This window comes from Octopus sinensis, linkage group LG5 (genome assembly GCF_006345805.1).
Source record: "Octopus sinensis linkage group LG5, ASM634580v1, whole genome shotgun sequence".
NCBI lineage: Eukaryota > Metazoa > Mollusca > Cephalopoda > Octopoda > Octopodidae > Octopus > Octopus sinensis.
The window spans coordinates 30,794,078-30,816,431 of record NC_043001.1 but is presented as its reverse complement, the minus strand read 5'-3'; the positions used below and the strand labels follow the sequence as shown (position 1 = coordinate 30,816,431).

Sequence of the window (22,354 nt, the reverse complement as noted above, 5' to 3'; positions counted from 1 at the left end):
GTTATATATAAAATATAATGAAATTATTGTATACAGTGCTCAGGTGCACCACAACCTATATTAACCTATAGACCCAGGAGTAGCAGGAAGCTTGATCTATTAACTTGCAGTAGTACAGTGGAGTGATTCAACAACAATAATGTATTTGCATATGCATGTGTTATATATATATATACACACACACACACATTTATATAAAATCAAAATAAGCAACAGGATATCCAGTATGATCATTTCAAGCGACTCCAAGTGAAGACAGCATGTTCTTTGTCTACCTCCTTACCTTCTTGGAGGTTTAAGGTAAAATTATACTAATGTGTCCATCTGTTATAATTTAATTTAATTATATGTATTTATGCAGCTGAGGATAGCTCTGCATTTAAACTGGTGTAATGGTTGCATTGTTCAATTAAATAGAGTCACTTGAAACGATCGTACTGCACTACCTCTGGATATCCTGTTGCTTATTTTGATTTTAATCACAGTATTTAGAAACTGTATGGATAATACCGTACTAAATTCTGTTATCTCAACCTAAGTACCTAATTCATCTGAATCTAAATTTTTGTGTGTGTGTATATATAATGTTGATTGACTGATTGTTCAAATCCATTACCAAATGATAAGTTCTACTGACTCCAGAGTAAAAACTTAGATCATCTTACCCATGTGAATAATATACTTTTTCAGTATGGTCAAAGTAGTAAAAGGATATGATTCTTTACAATATTTTCTCAGTGTTCCAAGCTCAAATTGTGCTAAGGTCAAAAATAACCTAAAAAATGTCTTTTATTGCCACAAAGGCATCAGATGAAAGGAGACAATAATAATAATAATAATAACCCTTTCTAATAAAGGCACAAGGCCTCAGATTTTGAGGGAGCAGGATAACTGATTACATCCACCCCCACTGATCAACTGGTACTTATTTTATCGACCCTGAAAGGATGAAAGGCAAAGTCCATCTCAGTGGAATTTGAACTCAGAACGTAAAGACAGATAAGATGCTGCTGAGCATTTTGCCTGGTGTGCTAACGATTTTGCCAGCTTGCTGTCTTTATAATAATAATAATAATAATAATAATAATAATAATAATAATAATAATAATAATCCTTTCTACAATAGGCACAAGGCCTGAAATTTGGTGGGAGGGGAATAGTTTATTACATCGACCTCAGTGTTCAACTGGTACTTAGTTTATTGACTCCAAAAGGATGAAAGTCAAAGTCGACCTCAGCAGAATTTGAACTCAGAACGTAATGACATACCACTAAATATTTTGCCCAGCATGCTAACAGTTTTGCCAACTCACTGCCTTAATAATAATAATAATAATAATAATAATAATATTGAGGAGGAGGAGGAGACCCCCTTCGGTCATGAATGACCATGGGATTGCACCTAGAAAGTTACCCTCCAAGGTACAAATCCGGGCAAGGCTATTTATGGAAGGCCAGGAGTCACCCAGGCATGCCAGCCTCCTCTCTCCACACCACTGATGTTCATCATCATCATCATCATTTAGCGTCCGCTTTCCATGCTAGCATGGGTTGGACTTATATCCTAGGGAAAAGCAAAGTCCAATATGGCTTGGCACCAGTGATGTCGCAACTCATTTCTACAGCTGAGTTAACTGGAGCAACGTGAAACAAAGTGTCTTGCTCAAGAACACAACACGCAGCTCAGTCCGGGAAGCGAACTCACAACCTCACGATTGTAAGCTCGACGCTCTAACCACTGAGCCATGCGCCTTCACAAATAATAATAATAATAATAATAATAATAATAATAATACAATATTTAATACCCAAAGTACCAAGTCTTATCATTTTTGGAAAGAAACCCTGTAAGACCTTTCACAACAGGTTGCTGTCTGCTCTCACAGAATCAACCAAAGCAAGTAGGATCAAGAGCTCTGAGAAGTAAAAAATGATAGTAATAATCAAGTTGTTCCACTTTGAATGGATGATGAGAGTAGAGAGTTGTGATCACGACCAATGTGAATGGACCTGTGTGTACACCCGAGAATGACAGCTGGGTAGTTTGAGTAATCCCAAATATGGTGTTCCTTGACTGTCTTTAGACAGCTGCCCATCTCCTCATTTGGGACCTTTTTTTTCTTACAATTCTGTTGTTCTCATTATTTTCCTTTCTTACTTCATGGAAATACCTACTGTTTTGTGGCTGTCCCCCCAATGTCTTGGGCATTTGTGCCCAGTACAGAAATTATTGTTGTTGTTATTATTATTATTATTACTATTATTATCATTATTACTATTATTACTATTATTATTATTACTATTATTATTATTACTATTATTAATACTGTTATTATTATTATTATTACTGTTATTATTATTATTATTATTACTATTAATATTATTATTGTTACTACTATTATTATTATTACTATTATTATTATTACTATTATTATTATTACTATTATAATTATTATTATTATTATTGTTATTATTACTATTATTATTATTATTATTACTATTATTATTATTATTACTGTTATTATTATTATTGTTATTATTACTATTATTATTATTGCTATTATTACTATTACTATTATTATTATTACTATTATTATTATTATCATTATTATTACTATTATTATTATTATTATTATTAAAGTGGAGAGCTGCCAGAATCATTAGCATGCCAGGCAAAATGCTTAGCGGTATTTTACCTGTCACTAAATTCTGAGTTCAAATTCCGTTGAGATCAACTTTGCCTTTCATCCTTTTGGGGTCGATAAATTAAGTACCAGTGAAACACTGGTGTCGATGTAAATGACTAGTCGCATCCCAACAAATTTCAGGCCTTGTACCTTTAGTAGAAAGGATTCATCATCATCATTATCATCATCATCATTTAACATCCACTGTCCATGCTGGCATGGGTTGGACGGTTTGACCAGGGCTGATAAGGCTGGAAGGTTGCACCAGACTTCAGTTTGATTTCACATGGTTTTCTATGACTAGATGCCCTTCCTAATGCCAACCACTCCAAGAGTGTAATGGGTGCTTTTACCTGCCACCAGTATGGGTGCCATTTGCGTGACACCAGTATCTGCCATGACTGTGATTTTGCTCACCTTGATGGGTATTATTATTATTATTATTATTATTATTATTATTTCTGATGAAGTTGACTTTGCCTTTCATCCTTTTGGAGTTGATAAAATAAGTATTAGTTTAATAGTAGGGTTGATGTATTCAACTAGCCAGCCTCCCCACCCCAAATATTTCAGACCCTTGTGTCTGTAGTAGAAAGAATTATTATTATTATTATTATTATTATTATCATTATTATCATTATTATTATTATTGTTGTTATTGTTATTATTATTATTATTATTATTATTATAATTATGTAAGAATTTATTTCATTACTCTACGAGTTAGAAGATTTTATACGGGAGACTGTTCATTCAAGAGCATAATTACAACTTGTAATCCGGATCCTCAAGCTATTTATGTAAATTTTTGTTTTGGATTTTATTTCATAACTATTACAACTACCATTATTATAAATTCATTAAATATTATTATACCATTATTATTATTAAATATTATAAGGTGGCGAGCTGGCAGAATTGCTAGCACACTGGGCGAAATACTAAAGGCATTTCATCTGTCGCTATGTTTGGAGTTCAATTTCTGACGAGGTCGACTTTGCCTTTCATCCATTCAGGGTTAATGAAATAAGTACCAGTTACACACTGGAGTCAATTTAATCAACTAGGCCCATTCCCCCAAAATTTTCAAGGCCTTGTGCCTAGAGCAGAAATAATTATAATTAAATATTGTTTCTATGACATTTTAATTTTGCAAAGCTTCATTTCTTCAACCATTTTTGATGATAAAGAAAAAGATTTAATTTGTGTAAACTGTTAAATATAAACACAAGGGAGTTGCTAAATTTAATGATAAGGTTATGGAGAAAGCAATCTTTTGAGATATAATAGAGCATTATGCAAATTGGGTTAATGGCATGATCATTGGTTAAGGAAATGTCAAATATTCCAAGTCAAGAAATAGATAAATGAATAAAAGCCTTCAGTGGCAATCAAATGTGTCTATGTTGATGCATTGGGAGTAAGGGTCACTGAATATTTGTCAAGATAGTGAACACAGGGTAAAGATTCATGCAGTTAATAAGATGATATCCACATGTTCTGGTCAATGGGACTACTTTCAAAGACCACAAAGAGTAAAAACATTGTGTGTATATATATATATATATACATACATATATATATATATATATACACATACATACATATATATATATACACATGCATATACACACACACATATATATATATACATACATACATATATATTGATAGAAATGGTAAGACAACAAAAGAATGAAAGAGACCTCGATATTATGTAAATAGAGGAATTTGCCTGTAAATATAATATGTGACAATTATTCAGTAGCCAAGATTAAACTCCAAGTTTCAGATGTCGGGGCAAAAACCCACAGCACAATCTCTTCAGTGATCCGACCATCGAAAAAATGCCCCAACATCCGAAATTCAGACTTTTATCATGGCTACCAAATAATTGTCACATATTATATTTATAGATACTTACATATACATACGTGCATACATACATATATATACATATGTACATACATACATATATATGCATATATACACATATATATATACATACATATATATATATACATACATATATACATATATATATATAAACATACATATATATATACATATATATATATATATACATACATATATACATATATATATATAAACATACATATATATATACATACATATATATATATATATATATACATACATATATATATACATATACATATACATACGTAAATATATACATACTTATATACATATATATATATATATACACACTTATATACATATATATATATATATACATACTTATATACATATATATACATACGTATATACATATATATATATACATACGTATATACATATATATATATATACATATATATATACATATATATATATATATACATATGTACATATATATATACATATATATATATATATACATATGTACATATATATACATACATATATATATATATATATATATATATACATATATACATATATATATATATATATACATATATATATACATACATATATACATACATATATATATACATACATACATGGCAAAAATAGTACTCGAATACCAAAAGTAGAGTAATATACTTTTTATTAAAGCTGCAAAATTATCACAGAACTGTTACTCAGAGTTTCACAACTGTCTGACAAACAGGAACATGAAACTCTGAATAACAGTTCTGTGATAATTTTGCAGCTTTAATAAAAAGTGTGTGTGTGTGTGTGTGTGTGTGTGAGACACAATGGCCTGTTTATTATTTGGTCAATATTTTTTAAAATCTTATTACAGCCTTTGTACTGTGTTCCTGAGAATTGTATATAATTTTTTTTTTTTGGCTCAGTCTATCTAACTGATACCAGGTTCCATTATCACATTGTTGTTAAGTGGTTAGCAATTGGAAAAGTATCCAATCATTAAAAGTGGGCACTTGTTCCAACTAAAAGGATAGACATTTTAAATTTTTGAAGAATTACTCAAGCCATGCTGTCATGGAAAAACAGATATTAAACAAGAATGAAAACCATATACAAAACATTTATAGTCAACCAAACATGTACATAAGCAATGACTCTTTTACAGAGAGAGAGAGATACATATACACAAATATACATTCATGCATACAGCATACATATAAATGCACACACATATTAGCATATAACAGTACCTACGGTGAGTGAGAAAGTTAGCAGAATAGACTTGCCTTATTAAGCAGAGATGATGTTTTGGTCAACAGTCAATTATTAACATGCATTGATGGCAGTCAGATTCTTGGTAGAATTTTAATATCCAATTCATGTATTCTGTATATCATGAACATTACTTGTGGTCTCATGAATTAAATAAATTGTCCCTCATTATAAGAAAGGCATTTTTGAGGATGTGATGATGTCAATTCAGACCAATGATTTTGTTACTTTTGTTGCCCAAAAATCCCAGTGAGCTTGGCTCATGAAGCCACATTTCCAGTACTCTGGTCATGCCACTTTTCTGCCACACTCCATCATCCAATAGCTGAGTGACTGATTTTGTTGAGTGCAGTATGACAGCCAGATCATGTCACTTCTGTTTTGCTTTCACAGCAGTATTTCTAACAAAATGCATATTTTCAAATTGACTGACAACATCACACCAGCAACATGGTATTCCAATATAATTTCAACTGAATATTTTCAACAAAATCCTATCCACAGACCATATATGGTTTTAGTTATGAAATACAGTCACAACTAGAATAATCATGGTATAGCATTGGACAAAGACTCCACAAACTAAGAAATACAATCCATACATAAATGTTACAGAATAAATACTTGACAAAAATTTTACAATCTAAATTTCATTTTTTTTTTGTAACCCAGAAAAAGTTTACACATTGTTTTAAAACACACTACTACACACACTTCACTTATAACAATGCTCAGTAGAGATTAATATAAAATACATGCCTTCTCACTGAATTTCAACCTACATCTTATATGCATGTTATTTTCATTATCATGGAAATAGTAGTTATATATTAAACAGAATAGTTTGGACCTACCTTCGATGGAGTTCATCCCCCAAATGTAAACTTTACCCAAAAAGCCTTGTCCTGAAACCCTTCCAACAGTGTAGGTACAAGGTAAATCCATTGAATAGGAAACGGTATGATTTGAAACAACGACTTTGTAGTTATAATCCATTTAGATATTTGTGACGCCCTAACTACATTTGTGAGACAACTTCCATTGTAATTGATCAAACAGTATGTGATAAAATGATGAAACATTCTAACACCGTATTTTCTCTCTTTGATTTTATGACATTACACCGGATGGGGAAAGCTCATAAGTGATAACTATAAGTGTGTGTATGCATGTGCACATGCACATGTATGTGAGTGTGGTGTGTATGTGTGTGTGTGTGTATATATATGTATATATATATATATATATATATATATATATATATACATATAAACAGAATTCAAATATATGTCTTAAATACTTTCATTGTTGAAACCAATAAAAGATCTAAAATAAAGAGTTAATTAATAGATACTGAGTTTAACTGATTAGTGATGTTAAATTGACTTGAATTAAAATAATTCAAATATTAATCTCATGTAATAATAATAATAATAATAATAATAATAATAATAATGGTTTCAAATTTTGCCACAAGGGCAGCAATTTGGTGGGGGTAGGTTATGAGTTGATTACAACGACCCCCCCCCCCAGTGTTCAACTGGTACTTGTTTTATCAACCGCGAAAGGATGAAAGGCAAAGTCGACCTCAGCGGAATTTGAACTCAGAACATGCAGACAGACAAAATGCTGCTAAGCATTTCACCCGGCGTGCTAGCAATTCTGGCAGCTTGACGCTTTCATAATAATAATAATAATAATAATGATAATAATAACAACAACAACAACAACAACAATAATAATAATGATAATAACAATAATAATAGTAAAATAATTATGATGATGATAATGATAATGGATAGTGATTTAAGCACAAAACCAGTAACTTTGAGGGGAGGGGTTGTGGTTGGAACAAGAACAGCTGATTGTATTGACCCTAATTTTTGACTGGTATTTATTTTATCAACACTGAAAAGATGAAAAGTGAAATGGATACCAGCAAGATCTGAACTTAGAGAGTAAAGAACCAGGAAAAAATACTGCAAAGCATATTGTCTAATGGTCCAAGGAAATATCAAAAAGTTTAAAGTAGCTAGCGTTTGGCACAATATTTGCAAATTTCTATTTCTGGACTCAAAATCTCACAAACGGAAATAAGTACAAAGAAATTTTTAAGAAATTTTTTCTAAATAAATTTCAAACTGAGACAACAGAAAGATTAAGAAATACAGAAGTAGAACTGAAAGGTTGAGATATATATATATGTAAGAAGACAGAACATATAACACTAGATTTGAATATAGAAGTGATTGCAGTGGCAAAAATAGGTTATTGTAAGTTATAATGTAAAAAAATATTTAAATGGGCAAGTCAAATTTAAAATACAAGGTCATTTATACTCTCAGTAGAGCAATGGGAAGATACAAATATATACGATTCTAAAGCATATGCCAGTTAGTAGTAAGATAACCTATTTTCTTTGTTTTCAGGAGTACCGTAAATCCTCGAGTATAGTCCGCTCTTGAATATAATACACAGGGGATTTTTAGGGGGCTGTACCTCTGAAAAACCTATACACACCCCTTCTCTAACTTGAGTCAAGGAGGTCTATATAACGTCCCTGGTTTGTAAAAATGTATATGGTAACGTCCTTTATTATTATTGTACATATAACATAATGCAAACGTGTAGCTTTTTTTGTGCATTTTGTTTGCAGAAAATAAAGAAATAACAGTAATAACATTTAATAAATGTTGCTTACTGCAAGTTATGGATGATTCTTTTATGACTTCATTGCTTTCAGGCTTAGCTTAAGGTATTTTCGCACCCGACATCACAAAATGCGTCAGACAGCAAATAGAGACTCGGACATTGCTTAGAAAATAATTTTCATTTCTCACCTCATATATAGTACGCACTAGGGATTTTGACCTTTAAATTTTGGGAAAAAAATGCGGATTATACTCGAGGATTTACGGTACATAAGACTGTTAGGACTTGGTTTTTGTCTCATAACATAAAGGAGATGGGAGGGACATTTTCTCCTTCATACAACACCAAAAGATCTGGTGGCTGTACCAAACAGATAGATATACTGAGGGACATAGAAGTGTCAAACTTAGAAATGCAACAAAACACTTGTAGTGGGTACAAGTACAAGTTACTGCTGTTGTTTAGCCCAAAGTTGGCTCTGATTACGCAGAACAATTATAACCAAAGCATTCCTGCAATAACCATCACAATGTACTCCAACATCCCATATGGTCATTTCTTTAAGATGGTAGGGTGTGATTTGAGTGAGATTTGGTTACTACTTCTTGTAAATCAAGCAATCATTTAGAGGGCCCTCTCAACACAGGACTGATGAGGTCACTCAATGATTTAACAGACTTAACGATTGTATACAACTGTTTATTCATTACTCTGAGCACCTTTTCAAACTCCATCTGTCTAACACCTGTGGACATGTTTACAAAGTCAGAAGACAGCACAGCTCCCATGACTTTCAGAAACATTTTTTCACGCTAAGAGTTGCTGAAGCATGGAACAAACTGCTGGCATCAGTTGTTAGTTGTCAGAGCACTGCATCCTTCAAAACTTCCATGCTTCCTGAGATTCGCCAACATTACACCTGATTTTCTCCCCTCCATACACACGCAAGCATGTATCTGACTCGTACATTGTTCACTTTCCAGACATTTGTACATTACTGCATATGCTTTATACACACTTTTGACAAGTTGTGGTGCACCTGAGCACTGTATACAATAATTTCATTATTATGAAATTATTATTACTTACAGATACTTAATTTGGCCACTGATAAACAGTTATATAGGAAAATGCATAGATGCGACAAAGAAAAGTCATTGATAAAGATAAAGAAATATATCGTTAGAAAAATATATTAGGAGATAATCATATTAATAGATTAATGTTAAATAAACATGCATGGTTCTTTTCAAATACTTTAGAAAATTGATGAAAAGGGTTAAAAGAAAGATTGGTCTGGACAATGGTAAACATAGTAACTGTTAAAAGCAAAATCTATGGAGGTGACATTAAAACAGGTGCTGGAGGTTTCGACTCAACAAGATTTTCTTCGGGACTAGATAAGTGACCTGCATCACTTACATCATCTATTTCACCTTCGTCATCAATAGCAACAACATATTTCTCCGTCACATATTGCAGTATGTTTTTTATCTGTTTTCTACGTGTGAAATACTTCAATGCTTCCTGCAATGAAAAATAGACATGTAAGTACATAGAATTATTTCACGATTATATAGATATATATAAAAAAAGACTAATTTTGTTTAAATATAAAGGTGAAAGGTGCTGTCAACTTAGTTGAGTCAATCATATTGCCAGTCAGTTCTATTACATTACTTTATGTATTTTCAGGTGGCAAGCTGGTAAAAACATTAGCACGCCGGGCAAAATGCTTAGTGGTATTTCGTCTGCCTTTATGTTCTGAGTTCAAATTTCGCCAAAGTCGACTTTGCCTGTTATCCTTTTGGGGTCAATAAATTAAGTACCAGTTGCATACTGGGGTTGATCTAATCACACCCCCTTCCCCAAAATTTCAGGCCTTGTGCCTAGAGTAGAAAAGATTACTTTATGTATTTTGATGCAATGAAATACAAAATGGACTCTGGGGAGATTTCAACTCAAGACAGTGAGATATTGAATGAGATAGTTATGTAAAAGCATTTAGTTCAATACTCTACAGTCAATATATAAATATATTTCCTATAATTACATAATTAAGGAGTTCTTTTCATTGAAACCAGTAGTTCTCAATTAGGGTCCATATGGCCTTTGGGAATCCATATGAAATTTAGTTGTTAAAAATTACGTGCAACAAATCTGCTTTACTTCAATAATACACAAAATATTCTATTTTTTAATACAATTCCTAATAATATCTAATTATAAAAATATAATGGGATTTTTTTAAACTTCAAATGGCTGGGAGGGAAATCTAAGTAAAATAAGAATCAAGAGGGTTCACAGGCAAAAAAAAGTTGAAAACCACTGATTTAAACCATATAACTATGGTACAAGAGATTTCACCATAGATTAAACATAATAATGTACACTAATTTATTCAAGTACATTTCAATATATTGATTATGTTGGGTTTAACTATTTGTTAATATTTGAATATATCTACAACTTTGATAACAAGAAATATTGGAGGAATATTTTAGCTGATTTAGACATAGTGTTTAGTGAAAGAGAAATTAAACTTAAATTTGTATTACAAAAAAAAAAGGTGTCCAGGTGACAGACATGTTCTAAGAAAATTCAGTTAAGAAGAGGATATGGTTAGCTACAGTTGTTGCAACTTTGATACAAGTTTCAATTTATTTTTACAATCATTCACTAAACATTACTAAATATATACAGATTAATTTTGAGCAGCTATGACACCACTAACCCTGCCCCAAAAAATATAGCTGAATTTTTCCAGATTTAATTAACTACTAACACAATAAAAATTGGAAAAATGTTCAAAAGTTCAGCAATTGGCTAAGTCATCTGTTCTAAATACCAACAATTGACTTTTTGGTTAAAGACTAATTCTGGTACTGCTGAAGGAATTTTAATGAAAAAAAAAAAAAAGATATATATCATCAAACAAATTCATACATACTGGTCGAGGTATGATATTTTCAGGTGTTATTCCAGACTTTATATAAATCTGTTTATTATCCAACATGGTGGGATCATCGGGTTTCAACACTAGATAAGAAGCTGTAGCCTTTACAGCATTTGGAATATCATTCACTACAATCAAAAACAAAGGCTATCAAATTACATACCATTAATACAAGCACCCTCTTAATCACAAAAACATCAAAGGGAACTCAGCAAGTGATAAGACAAACCAAAAAAGATGAAAGCTGGGAGAACACCATGAAAGCGTTTATGTACAATAGCAGTGCCTGTTAACAGTAGATGTTGCTGATGGTCCTGGAAATGAAAAGAATACTAAAGCTACTGATTATAGTTATATTAGTGGAAATGATGATGATGATGATGATGATGATGATGGTGATGAGAGTTACAGTCGTTAGTTATATTATAATTCTGATATTCTTCCAAGCAACTGCTTTCTTTACCATCATTATCATCATTTTCAATTCTTGTGCTTACATTAAAGAATATATTAGCAATATCTTGCAATAAATCTTTACAGAGATTAAACTCAGTTTTAATAATAACCTTAGAATATTTGTAAAGGGAATATACATAGATAAGTAAGTACATGTAAGTATATACAAAGTAGACATATTTACTCTTATATACACATACAGATGAGAACACACAAACATGATCTAGCAAGCAGGGCCTCATATCAGTGAGTGGGAGCCGGTGCGCATTGATGCCATCGAGAGGTAGGCCCCGAAACGGCACGCATTCTCTCCTGATGACCCCATACACTAAACTCAAAAACTCTGCATACCAGAGTATGCAGAGTTTTTGACTGGTAGCACTTGCATGTGCAAGTTGTTTGCAAGACATAGTCAAGACTCATGCATGTACACCCACCAACATACATACAAATCAACATCATCATCATCATTTAACGTCTGTTGTCCATACTGGCATGGGTTGGACAGTGTAACCAGAGCTGGTAAGCTGGGGAGCTGCACCAGACTCCAGTCTGATTTTGCAAGGTTTCTATGGCTGGATACCCTTCCTTATGTCAACCACTTTACAGGGTGTGCTGGGTTCTTTTATGTGGCACTGCACAAGTGCTTTTATGAGTGTTCATAAATATTCATAAATACACACATACAAATTTTCTACACAAACAAAAAGAGAAACAATTTCATAAGTATAATGTGTATAAGTTCATGTCTATAGACACATTCATTTTACACACACATACACACACACACATTTGTTTGTCTAACAACCATTATTTCCATTGTAGCATGGGTTTCGATGGGGACTTATTTGAGATAGGATTTTATACCTGGATCCTCTTGTCACCAATTTTTATTTGTTTCTCAAATAAGAGAGCTCTTTATTCTACAAGCCTTCAAAAGTGCAAAGCAACCAGTCAAAATGTCAGCAAGGAATGTCAACATCACCATCTTTTCACTCAAGCAGTGACAAGTGTGGAATATAAACATTCATGTAAATTTGCACACATACAACAGACTTCCTGCATTTTCTATCAACCAAATTCCCTTACAAGGTATTGGTCAGCCCAGGCTACAGCAAAAGACGTTTACCACTAAGAGCTGAACAGTAGGATCAAACCTGAAATCATATGGTTATGAAGCAAAGTTCTTAACCACAAGGCATGTATCCATCCATATATACATACATCCATACACATCACACCGGGTGATTTGAATAGGATATACCATAAATCCCCAAGTATAGTCCGCCCTTGGGTAAAATCGCAGGGGATTTTTAGGGGGCTGTACCTCTGAAAAACCTAAACCTTGTGTATAATACACACCACTTCTCTAACTTGAGTCGTGTGTAATTAAGCCAGCAGCACCTAGTCGAACAAACACTTCCGCGCATGCATAATACAATAATAGTGATGTTCTCAACTGTTATATGGGAATGTAAATATGTTTGCAAAAATTGTTTTTGTTACATGTTATTCTGTGTTCTGAATACTTCTATTTTAATAAATGTTGCTTACTGCAAGTTACGGATGATTCTTTTATGACTTCATTGCTTTCAGGCTTAGCTTAAGGTATTTTCGCACCCAACATCACAAAATGCATCTGAATAAACATTGCCAGACAACAAATAGAGACTCGGACATTGCTTAGAAAATGTTTTTCATTTTTAACCTCGTATATAGTACTCACTAGGGATTTTGACCTTTAAATTATGGGGAAAAAGTGAGGATTATACTCAAGGATTTATATCCCCAAAGTCCATCCCCTCCTCACCGTGGTGGGGACGCTGGCAATGGGTAGTGTCAGAGGTATGCCGTCAGGAACTTTGGTTCCTGGTAGGGCCACCCAAGGCAGATTGGTCTGACACCAAGTGGTATTAGGGCCACAACCCAGCAGACGGGGCTCTGGTGAAAATCCTTGGAGTGTCTGTTTCAGCAACCGGTGGCTCCTCGGTCGTTCTGTCCCTGCGTCTGCAGACAATCTGCGGCAAACAGGATGTCTCTACTTGCGGGATTCTTGGGGACCGCTTGCGAAATCCACATATTCCCACAAAACTTCTTCCAACTTCTTCAAGTTGCTTCGAGGGTGGTAGAAGAAGCTGACTCAACCCGCCCAGGGTGAATGTCGCCACAAGTACAAGTAAAGTAAGTATTTACAGTACTTTGAAATTTCGAATACATTCACATTTTTCTAACATGAATTTATTCTCCAAAAAAAAAAAAAATACCATATCAACTTATAATCACATAACTTATGAAGTAGGAATGATTGCTATTTTCTTCAAAATCAACTACAGTAAGAAGGGGGACATATTTTGCAAAGGGAAACAACTCGATAGTTTTAGTAATGATTGAACACTTGACCATGTATGTAACCGCATGAATTGCTTGAGGTAAAACAAAATCACCATATTGAGCTTTTGCAGGGCCCACGAAATTTGTTGCAGGAAAACTTGGAAGAAACTATGACATGAGTTGCTGAAGTGAACAGCATATTAACATATGTGATGACAGAAAGAGAAGAAACTCGAGAGCCAATACGAATACCAGTGCCTATATGCACTTATAGATCTGAGGGGAAGTGTCAGTGCTCCAGCATGGCCACAGTCAAATGACTGAAACAAGTAAAAGTAAAAGTACACACACACATACTCATACACATTACACCGCACGCACACACAAAGTAAATTCTACTATATGGCTCAGAAATCTGGACGTTATCAAAGAAGCTTGAGAGGCGGTTGGATGGAACTTACACTCGCCTCATGAGAGCTCAAAATCTCTCGTGGAAGCATCATCCAACCAAAGTACAAATATATGGGAAACTATCACCTGTATCATCTCTTGTGAAAGGTAGAAGAGTCCAGTTTGCTGGACATTGTTGTAGAGCTGAAAATGAGGTAATTTCTGCTCTTCTCCTCTGGAAGCCATCTACTCGCAATACCAGAGAGCGCACACTCTCCTACCCTGATGTAATCTCCAGGGATACAGGCATCCAGCAACAGGACCTCCGTAATGCTATGATGGACCGTGAAGTCTGGTATAGCATAGTAAATTCCACTGTCTCGACCACGGTCAAACAATGATGATGAAAGGCATATAGAAGCACATGAATTCACCCAGCCACACACAGATATACAGAAAGCCACATAAATGCACGCATCTAAACTCAAAATGCAATGTAATAAATGCTTATAGCAGATACTTACATTTGTAGTAACCAAACTGTAAATAGTTATACAATTCTGGGAAGAAGTCTTTTACTTTCTCACCATGAAGTATGCTTAGCTTTCCTTCACATTTATTCTGGCATTTTAAAACACTGATAAAGTGCTCTGAAATAAGATAAACAATATGAAGGTAGAGATTTATTCTTTATTTTCGTCCATTTGTTAAAGATATAATTTTTTGAGACTTTCCCAACTTCTTAATCTCTAACATTTCTTCAGATTTTGGCATTCAAAAATAAATAAATTATTATTTTTTTTTTACTACCCGCAAGGGGCTAAAAACACAGATGACAAACAAGGACAGACAAACGGATTAAGTCGATTATATCGACCCCAGTGCATAACTGGTACTTATTTAATCGACCTCGAAAGGATGAATGGCAAAGTCGACCTCGGCGGAATTTTAACTCAGAACGTAACGGCAGATGAAATACCTATTTCTTTACTACCCACAAGGGGCTAAACACAGTGAGGACAAACAAGGACAGACAAACAGATTAAGTCGATTATATCGACCCCGGTGCATAACTGGTACTTATTTAATCAACTCCGAAAGGATGAAAGGCAAAGTCAACCTCGGTGGAATTTGAACTCAGAACGTAAAGACAGACGAGCATTTTGCCCGGCATGCTAACGATTCTGCCAGCTCGCTGCCATCAATAAATAAATAAATATTTTTTCTCAATACAATCTTGCAACTAATTATGTTTAAATCAGAAACTTTGATTTACACTTTTCACATGTAATGGCGCCTTCATATTCAAATAAAAAAAGTAAACTAAACACCACTTTTTACCTTATCTACTTTGAATATGAAAGAAAGACTGGAAGTGGGGAGTTAATAGATTTCTTTTTTCTTTTTTTTTTTTGTGAAAAAGCACACAATTTGAATCCTAAGGTTTATATTTGTGGATGCAACAGATACAAAGCAGATGCCTTTTTGTTTTTAGTCAAGCCCTCATCGACCTTTTCAAGTTTCACTTGAAAAGTCATGTGAGGGCGGAGACGAAAGCACTCTCCTCTGGTGAACTTATCAAGAGGTGAATGACTGCAGTAAAAATAGTAAACATTTTATTTCATTTTCCCCACTCCACCTCACCTAATTTTATGTAAACCCCTACACAAATTGTAACCCGTCTTTGTAATTTCCTCATTTGATGCTCCTCTGGCAAACAAAACAGACCAGCAATGTCCTTCCATCCATCTTCTCCACCCCTGATACCTGGGAGCATCATAACAGTACAGTCCTCAGGCACCTCCTCCACAGGGGCCTATCAAAAGCATCCACCATAAGACTTTCTGACCAGACTCTTAAGTGTAATCAACTGCAACCAAGTCAATGGATATTACCCATCCATCTCATTCTTGGTCTATCTCTAGATCTTCTGCCAAATGGCTTGGTTTGAAGAATCCATCTCACAATTCTTCCCTGAAACATCCTTATCACATGTCCATAGTACCAAAGCTGTGACCTCTCAATGTGGAGAAGCTTTATTATTATAATTTAGCTGGTATAAGGTGGCAAGCTAGCAGGATTCGTAGCACACAGGTGAAATGCTTAGCATCATTCTGGCTGTCTTTACATTCTGAGTTCAAATTCCACCAAGGTTGACTTAACCTTTCATCCTCTCAGGGTCAATAAAATAAGTACTGGGGTCAAAATAATTCACTATCCTGCTCCCCTAAATTTCAGACCTTATACCTATGATAGAAAGGATTTTTTTTTCTAACATAGCCATAAGGTCACAAATTTGTGGAAGAGGCATGGCTGATTTAACTAATCTCAGTACTAAACTATTCCTCATTTGATCAACAGCAGATAGATAGGAACTAATACTGAATCTGGTGGAATTTAAAGATAAAGAGATGTACCACAAACTTTTTTTTTTTATCAGCTGTCTGTCTTTACATTCTGAGTTCAAATTCTACCAAAGTCTTTCATCATTTTGGAGTTGATAAATTAAGTACCAGTCGATGTAAGTGACTCCCTCCACCAAATTTCTGGCCTTGTGCTTTTAGAAGAAAGGATCATTATGGCAATAAATTGAGTGAATTATTAGGGCATCGTGAAAAATGCTTAGCAGCATTATGTTGTGAGTTCAAATTTCACCAAAGTCAGCTTTGCCTTTCATCCTTTTGGGGTTGATCAATTAAGTACCAGTCGAGTACTGGGGTCGATGTAGTCAACTATCCTCCTCCCCCAAATTTCCAGGCCTTGTGCCTATAGTAGAAAGGATTATTAAGACAGCAACTAGGCAGAATCATAAGCAGTCTGGGCAAAATACTTAATGGCATTTCATCCATCCTTATGTTTGGTGTTCAAATTCCACTGAAGCTGACTTTGCCTTTCACCCTTTCAGGGTTGATAAAATAAGCACCAGCTGAGCACTGGGTCAATGTAATTGACTTCAACCCCACACCAGAAATTTCTGACCTTGTGCCAGAATTTGAAATCATTATTATCATTACTATTATTATTATTATTATTATTATTATTATTAATGTGGCGAGCTGGCAGGATTGTTAACACACCAGGTGAAATGCCTAGCAGCATTTTGTCCATCTTCATGTTCTGAGTTCAAATTCTGCTGAGATTGGCTTTGCTTTTCATCCTTTCAGAGTCATTAAATAAGTACCAGTGGAACACTGGGGTCAATGTAATTGACTTGTCCCCTCTCACAAAATTTCAGGCCTTGTGCCTTTAGTAGAAAAGATTATTATTATTATTGCCCTTGTGGCCAATAAAACCAGAATTTTTTTTTGTTTTTATTATTATTATTATTATTATTATTATTATTATTATTAAGAAAACAATGAAGACCCTACAGACCTGATATTGCATTGATAAACTCTGGGAAACTTTCATGATCATAAGGACCTTCACAGAGGATTCGGCATTCTTCCTCTTCTTTGATAAACTCATTGATAGCTTCCTCTATTAATTTTACACCTTCTTTCCATTCTCCATTACGTTGATTTTCTTGGCCTTCGATGAAAGCAGCCTGAAAATAAAAATTTCAAATTATAAGAAATAGCAGCCAAATCTCTCTCAAAGCATGCTCTATTGCTCTATGATAAGTCACAGCACACAACAATATCTTTTTGTGAATGTTTTGCACCCTTTTGTTACCATATTTCAGTTGATATTCATTGCTTCTGTATCAATAAATTTTGAAAATAACAAAGAATTTAGTAAATATCTTTATTTTTAAGAAGCTCCCATGCTGGTAGCATGTAAAAAGCACTATCCAAACATGATCGATGCCAGGCCTGCCTGACTGGCTCCTGTGCTGGTGGCATGTAAAAAGCACAGAGTGGTTGGCATTAGGAAAGGCATCCAGCTGTAGAAAAATTGCCAGATCAGATTGGAGTCTGAAGCAGCCATTGGCTCTCCAGATCTTTGTCAAACCGTCCAACTCATCAGACGTTAAACAATGATGATGATGATGTTGATGACAATGATGATGATGATGGATGATGACAATGATGATGATGATGACAATGATGATGACAATGATGATGATGATGACGACGACAACGACGACGATAACAATGATGATGACGATGACAATGATGATGATGATGACAACGACGATAATGATGACGATGACAATGATGATGACGACGATGATGATGACGATGACAATGATGATGATGACGACGATGACAATGATGATGATGACGACGATGATGATGACAATGACAATGATGATGATGACAACGATGATGACAATGGTGATGATGATGATGATGACGATGACAATGATGATGATGATGACGACGATGATGACAATGGTGATGATGATGATGACAATGATGATGAAGCTGATGTTTGAAACAACATAAAATTTTCGAATTTTGATCAAAAGATTTTAATTTAGATAAAAAGCCAAATATAGTTCTCAGAAAAGTTGACATCAAAAGAGTTAAAAGCGTCAAGGAACAAATGAGAACCAGTACTAAACTCTGATTTCACAAAATTAAACTGGTGAGATAAATCTTCTCCTTGCAGAAGATACCATTCTATCTGGGACAACAATGCCGCTTCTTAACAACAGTTGAAGATTTAAAAAAAAAAACTAAAATAGAAAAAAAATAAATAAATAAGTGACAAACAATGTTTAATGTCATGTTTACCAAAGATGATTTAAACCAGCTACATCTGCAAAGTAGCTTCACTACAATCTAAAATTCTTTCAAGATTTGTACCTCATTTTGTTGGCACTGATAATTACTGCCATCTGCTTCAACTTAGAGCATATTTATTCATTCAGAGATAGTAAAACGTTCTTTTCTAAGTGTTCTGATTCTCAACTGCTTTCTTAATCTAAGTGAAGCCAGATTACTGTCGAGCTTTATACATAAAATCTGACAATTATTTGTGGCTGATGTTGTAATCTTTATCATAATTATTATGTTTATTATTAAGATGGTGAGCTGGCAGAATGATTATTGTGTTGGACAAAACACTTAGCAGAATTTCTTCTAGCTTTACGTTCTGAGTTCAAATTCTGCTTTCATCCTTTTGAGGTTGATAAAATAAGTATATGTAATCGACTTAACCCCTCCCCCAAAATTGCTGGCATTGTGCCAAAATTTGAAAAGTCTGTGAGCTGGCAGAATCATTAGCACACTGGGAAAAATGCTTAGTGGTATTTTGTCTGTCCTCACTTTCTAGGTTCAAATTCTGCCACGGTTGACTTTGCCTTTCATCCATTCACAATCCTAATGTACATAGGCAATGGTTAAACAAGGGCCAGCTTCTAAAACTTGTAACCAAACATAGGCATTTCAAACACAAGATGATGCTCTGTGTCCAGTGGAATTATGAGGGGATGATTTTTTCTTTCCAATAAAATTTGCGAATTTCATAACCCTGCGAGTTTGTTAATTCCTCGGCAGTTTGTTAATTCCTTGTGAGTTTGTTAATTCATTGTCACCACTGTTATAATCCTTTATTTCAGATTGTTATAATACTCACTCTAGTATAACAGTATAGTTAGTAAGACAAGTAAGACCATGACTATCTATGACTGTCTACTTCATACTCCTTCCTTTTACTGACCGACATCACCTTATTTATAGTGACTAGCACATACCACTTGACATGTTGGAGGGATGTACCATTATTACTATTATCCCCACAACAGAAAGGTGGCTTCAGATGGTACAACACAATGGCCTTCACTTTGAATGCTAGGCTGCTTTTGATGTAACTTGATGAATAAAGCAAATAAGCTACCAAAATATTGTAAAACTTTTGACTCAACAAAATACTCTACTTTTATGTGGCACTGGCATGGATGCTTTTACACGGCAGTAATAGGGTGCTTTCTGCATGGCACCGGTATGGGCTATGTAAAAAAATGGATAGATAAGAGGGAAAGGGATGTCAGAATGAAAGATGTCAGTAGAATACAATGTGGAATGTCTCAGTTACATAATGGTTTAATAACTTAAGATAAATGTATGTCAGTAGACCAGTATTATCAGAGAGAATCTCTTTATGCTTAAATCTTATCTTTGAAAATATGTTTATTAGACCTATCTGCACCTGTGTGTGATGGTGGGAAAGAAGGGGGAGCAGAGACAGACTGACTGACAGGCATATATAAAAGAAAAGATGGAGAAATAGCGAAGGATGAAGTGCAATAGACCAATATGATGAAGAGAGTTTCAAGAAGACAGATAGATCATTCAGGCTGATAAACAAATATAAGTAGACAGATAGACAGGTAAGTACAGACAAAGAAACTGACAGAACAACAGACAAATAGGTAGAGAAAGGGGCAGAAGATAGGAGATAACTAGGTATACAGATATATATAGAGAGAATGTGCCATAAAGAGAAACAAGACAAATACTTGTAATATATAAGATTCTAGTATGATAATAGTGCAAGTGTATATCTATCTTGGTATAAGCTACAGAATCATTGTTGAAATAATTCTCCAAAGGGCCATGGGCTGTTTCACTAGGGAAATAAAGACAGTCAGTTGCAGCAATAAAATGTCAAATATATTAAGTGTCTGTTCGCATCATAATAGATTGAAGAGTAAGTCAATTTAAACAAAAGATAAGTTATTACAGTGTCAGGAGGAAGATTACACTACTGAAAACATTGTCAAGCACTAAATCTATTGACAGGAGAACTAAAAACAAAGTCGTCAGTGGTAACTCAAATGATAATAATGTTATGGAAATACATCCAATACACACACACACACACACAACATTATTATCATTGCTTTAACATCCACTTTCCATGTTTGCATGGGCCAGATGGAACTTATTGAGGCAGAGACAGCTTGTGACAAAAGTTGCAGAGTCCATATCTTGTTTGTATATCTCGAAGCCTGGTGCAGCCATCTGGTTCGCCAGCCCTCAGTCATTTGTCCAACCCATGCTAGCATGGAAAGCAGATGTTAAACAATAATGATGATGATGATTTTAGGCATTTTTTTACTTTTTTACAAATGGATGCTCTTTGTAACACCAAGCATTTTACAGTGTACTGGGTGTATTTTATCATGTCACTGATGCTATAAAAATTGTTAAATGCTTGGATGACTAAAAAGTCCCATTATCCTGTACCAGAGTAGAAGGGTAGCCACCGATGTGGCTTTGCAGATGCCATGTCATACATCTATGGTTCCATTAGTGTAGGGGATCTTGATGACACTAGGCTACTGAATTGAGGGGACATGGTAGTGATGGACTGATGCAGCCTGATGTATGTGGATAGATGTAGAAGAAAAGGGTAAAGTTACCTTCTTCAAGTCATACTGACTCATAAGGGCCAGTTTCCCGGTTTCTCTGGCATATAAATTCCTCACCTGGATGGGATGCCAGTCCATTGCAGGATTACTCATTTTTGCCAGCTGAGTGAACTGGAACAATGTGAAATGAAATGTTTTGCATAAGAACATAACATGTGGCCCACTCTAGGATCAAAACCACAATCTTACAATCATGAGTCCAACACCTTCACACTGTTTCGGGAATGAAATTTGTTTAGGGAGTGCAAACCCAGGTCTAAAAATTTTTACAAATAAGGTCATGTTTTTTTTCTTATCTATTTATGTTCTTTGAGAAGAAACCTAATTCAAGCTACTTTTTACAGATCACTTTTTACTCACTGTTTTCTAAACCTAAGAAAAGTAAGT

General features: G+C 34.3%; 1 protein-coding gene across 4 annotated transcripts in view; it reads right to left on the bottom strand.

The window, feature by feature from the left end:
* Window positions 1-22,354, bottom strand: part of LOC115211627 (prolyl 3-hydroxylase 1) — a 201,578-nt gene that overhangs the window by 88,212 nt on the left and 91,012 nt on the right. For all 4 annotated transcript variants that reach the window (XM_029780247.2, XM_029780250.2, XM_029780248.2 and 1 more), the window contains 4 exons: window positions 18,019-18,190; window positions 15,168-15,293; window positions 11,461-11,594; window positions 9,933-10,037 (listed from right to left, as the gene is read on the bottom strand). In XM_029780247.2, the coding sequence (XP_029636107.1) occupies window positions 9,933-10,037; window positions 11,461-11,594; window positions 15,168-15,293; window positions 18,019-18,190 (537 nt within the window). The remainder of the gene's footprint in view (window positions 1-9,932; window positions 10,038-11,460; window positions 11,595-15,167; window positions 15,294-18,018; window positions 18,191-22,354) is intronic.